Raw genomic sequence first — 3336 nt, forward strand, 5'->3', positions numbered from 1 at the left:
GCGCCGGGCTGGGGGCTGGGGGTGTCCATAGGCCCCGGGGGAGGGAGGGCGCTCGGGATGGCGGGGCCTTCCGCCTGACACGCCGAGCGTCTCCACGGCCTTCCCGACCTTGCAGAAATCAGACACCATGTGTGACGAAGACGAGACCACCGCCCTCGTGTGCGACAATGGCTCCGGCCTGGTGAAAGCCGGCTTCGCCGGCGACGACGCCCCTAGGGCCGTGTTCCCATCCATCGTGGGCCGCCCTCGCCACCAGGTCAGGCTGCCAGTCCGCGGAGGGAGCCGGGCCGGGTCCCCGCTCAGCCCAGCCCCGCGCCACCCGGAGCCGCGGTAACGAGCTCGTGGTGTCTCCGCTCCGCAGGGCGTCATGGTGGGCATGGGGCAGAAAGACTCCTACGTGGGCGACGAGGCGCAGAGCAAGAGGGGTATCCTGACCCTCAAGTACCCCATCGAGCACGGCATCATCACCAACTGGGACGACATGGAGAAGATCTGGCACCACACCTTCTACAATGAGCTCCGCGTGGCCCCCGAGGAGCACCCCACCCTGCTCACCGAGGCCCCCCTCAACCCCAAGGCCAACCGCGAGAAGATGACCCAGATTATGTTTGAGACCTTCAACGTGCCGGCCATGTACGTGGCCATCCAGGCCGTGTTGTCCCTTTACGCCTCCGGCCGTACCACCGGTGAGTGCCCGGCAGCCGCCCCACCCCCTTCCCGAGCGCCGGGCACTGAGCCGCCGCTCACCGCCCGCCCCACCCCCGCGCAGGCATCGTGCTGGACTCGGGCGACGGCGTCACCCACAACGTGCCCATCTATGAGGGCTACGCGCTGCCTCACGCCATCATGCGCCTGGACCTGGCCGGCCGCGACCTCACCGACTACCTGATGAAGATCCTCACCGAGCGCGGCTACTCTTTCGTGACCACAGGTGCGCTGCTCCCCGGGCAGGCGGGCAGGCGGGCGGCCCGCGGGTCCCCGGGCGCGCGCTGAGGGCTCCTCTCCCGCCCCGCCCCCCGCAGCCGAGCGCGAGATCGTGCGCGACATCAAGGAGAAGCTGTGCTACGTGGCCCTGGACTTCGAGAACGAGATGGCCACGGCCGCCTCCTCCTCCTCCCTGGAGAAGAGCTACGAGCTGCCCGACGGCCAGGTCATCACCATCGGCAACGAGCGTTTCCGCTGCCCGGAGACGCTCTTCCAGCCCTCGTTCATCGGTGAGCCCCGAGCGCCCGCCCCCCGGCCCCCGCCCGCCCCCGGGGCCCCTCGCCCGCCCGCTCACGCTCCTCCCCGTGGCCCCCAGGCATGGAGTCGGCGGGCATCCACGAGACCACCTACAACAGCATCATGAAGTGCGACATCGACATCAGGAAGGACCTGTACGCCAACAACGTCATGTCGGGCGGCACCACCATGTACCCGGGCATCGCCGACCGCATGCAGAAGGAGATCACCGCGCTGGCCCCCAGCACCATGAAGATCAAGGTGGGCGGCGCCCCCCCCCGCCCCGCTTCCCCGGCCCGCGAGGGGCTCCGGGCCGCGGCCGCGTCCCTGACGGACTGTCACTGTCACTGTCTTGCAGATCATCGCCCCGCCCGAGCGCAAGTACTCCGTGTGGATCGGCGGCTCCATCCTGGCCTCGCTGTCCACCTTCCAGCAGATGTGGATCACCAAGCAGGAGTACGACGAGGCCGGCCCCTCCATCGTCCACCGCAAATGCTTCTAGACGCCTCTCCGACAGCCGCGACTTCTCCCCAGGACGACGAATCCGCTTGCGGCGCAGGCGGCTGACCTCGAGCCACCGCGCGGCAACTGCCCTCCAACCACCTGCGCTGCTGCCGCCGCAAACCGACACTGTTTATAACGTGTACATACATTAACTTATTTACCTCATTTTGTTATTTGTAAAACGAAGGCCTGTGGAAGGAAATGGAAAACTTGAAGCATTAAACTCAGCCGTTCTGTTATGCTGCGTAAAGTTGTCTGTTGTGTTTATTTGCGGGGGCGAGGAGCGGCCGGGGTCGGGGAGGAAGAGGGACCCCATCTTCCTCCATCACTTTGCACAATACTCCGAATGAGTGCACGCCTTTCAAGACCGTAAGTTAAGTCTTCCCCTGCTCACGGCTCTCCCCTCTGGCTCAGATCCATTCCCCAGACTGGCAGGCGCGCCGGGGCCCGACTTGACCTTCGGGCGTGTCCGGCTCTGCACTGCGCTCGGGTCGGCGGCGGCGCTGGGGCCGCGCGCTGGTGGCCAGGGGACGCCGCAGGCAGGGCGCTGACCGTGGTGCTGGGCCCAGGGGCCGCCCCGCAGCGCGCACTTACGCTCCGCCCGCTGCGGGCGTGGCCTTACAGAATCCGGGTTCCCTCCGGAATCTGCGATCTAACTGAAAGGGCTGTGTTCATTTGTAAGGGAAGATCCCCACTTCTCTTCCCGATTGGGAAGTCCTTTGCTTCGTACCAGGTGATGGTGGCATAAAGAAGCGCCCTTTCCAGGGTGGGGCGGGGGAGGAGCGGCGCTCAGAGGTGGGAGGAGGGCGAGGAAGGACCAAGTGAACGCTCCGAAAGAAGGACGCATCCTAGGCGGGGAAGGGCACTGGGGGCCGGCCAACAAGGAAATGCCTGCAGGGAAGGGAGCCCAGATGGTGCTGAAGAAGAGGTCAGCAAGAGAGAAGAAGCAACCCCACTCCACTCCCGCAGTGTCTGAAAGGCACAAAACATAGTAACAGTTTGCATTTCTATGAGCGAACATTGCATCTACAGATTTTAAAGTAGCCCAGTGTTTCCCAGTCAAGACTTTCGGGAAAAGTGGTCCCTAAATGAAATAGATTCTGACTCAAAGAAGGTAATACACTCATTCAGAAATAAGTTTATAAGTAGAATTAACAACATAGCTGTGTTATATGCCACTTTGCCGTACGTTTATTCCCTCCTGTTATGGCCTATTGAGAAGCTTCCGAAATCATTGAAGCCTGCAAGGCAGGAATACTGCCAAATCTAGATATGAAGAGAATCACCATTCAGTAGAACTTAAGATTTTAATAAAACAAGTATATGATACCAAATCCGCTGAAAACCATGCATTTATCCACCTAGGATGGATAAAGGTTAGAAACGAGCTAGGGCTTCCCTAGTGGCGCAGTGGTTGAGAGTTTGCCTGCTGATGTAGGGGACGCGGGTTCGTGCCCCGGTCCCCGAAGATCCCACATGCCGCGGAGCGGCTGGGCCCGTGAGCCATGGCCGCTGAGCCTGCGCGTCCGGAGCCTGTGCTCCGCAACGCGAGAGGCCACAGCGGTGAGAAGCCTGCGTACCGGGAAAAGGGCTAAATTCTAGCCTTCCAGA

General features: G+C 62.5%; 1 protein-coding gene across 2 annotated transcripts; it reads left to right on the top strand.

Annotated features, from left to right (window-relative positions):
• Positions 1-127: 127 nt before the first annotated feature.
• ACTA1 (actin alpha 1, skeletal muscle) lies at positions 128-1723 on the top strand (the record flags this gene model as incomplete). Of its 2 annotated transcripts, none has more annotated exons than XM_082853967.1 (6): positions 128-256; positions 362-686; positions 770-931; positions 1023-1214; positions 1301-1482; positions 1580-1723. In XM_082853967.1, the coding sequence occupies 6 exons, from the start codon at positions 128-130 to the stop codon at positions 1721-1723; spliced, it is 1134 nt and encodes a 377-aa protein (XP_082710093.1). The 2 variants fall into 2 exon arrangements, with proteins under 2 accessions (XP_082710093.1, XP_082710094.1); XM_082853968.1 differs by having other exon boundaries at positions 491-686.
• Positions 1724-3336: the final 1613 nt, after the last annotated feature.

Source organism: Leucopleurus acutus, assembly GCF_964270905.1.
Source record: "Leucopleurus acutus genome assembly, chromosome: 14".
Taxonomy (NCBI): Eukaryota; Metazoa; Chordata; class Mammalia; order Artiodactyla; family Delphinidae; genus Leucopleurus; species Leucopleurus acutus.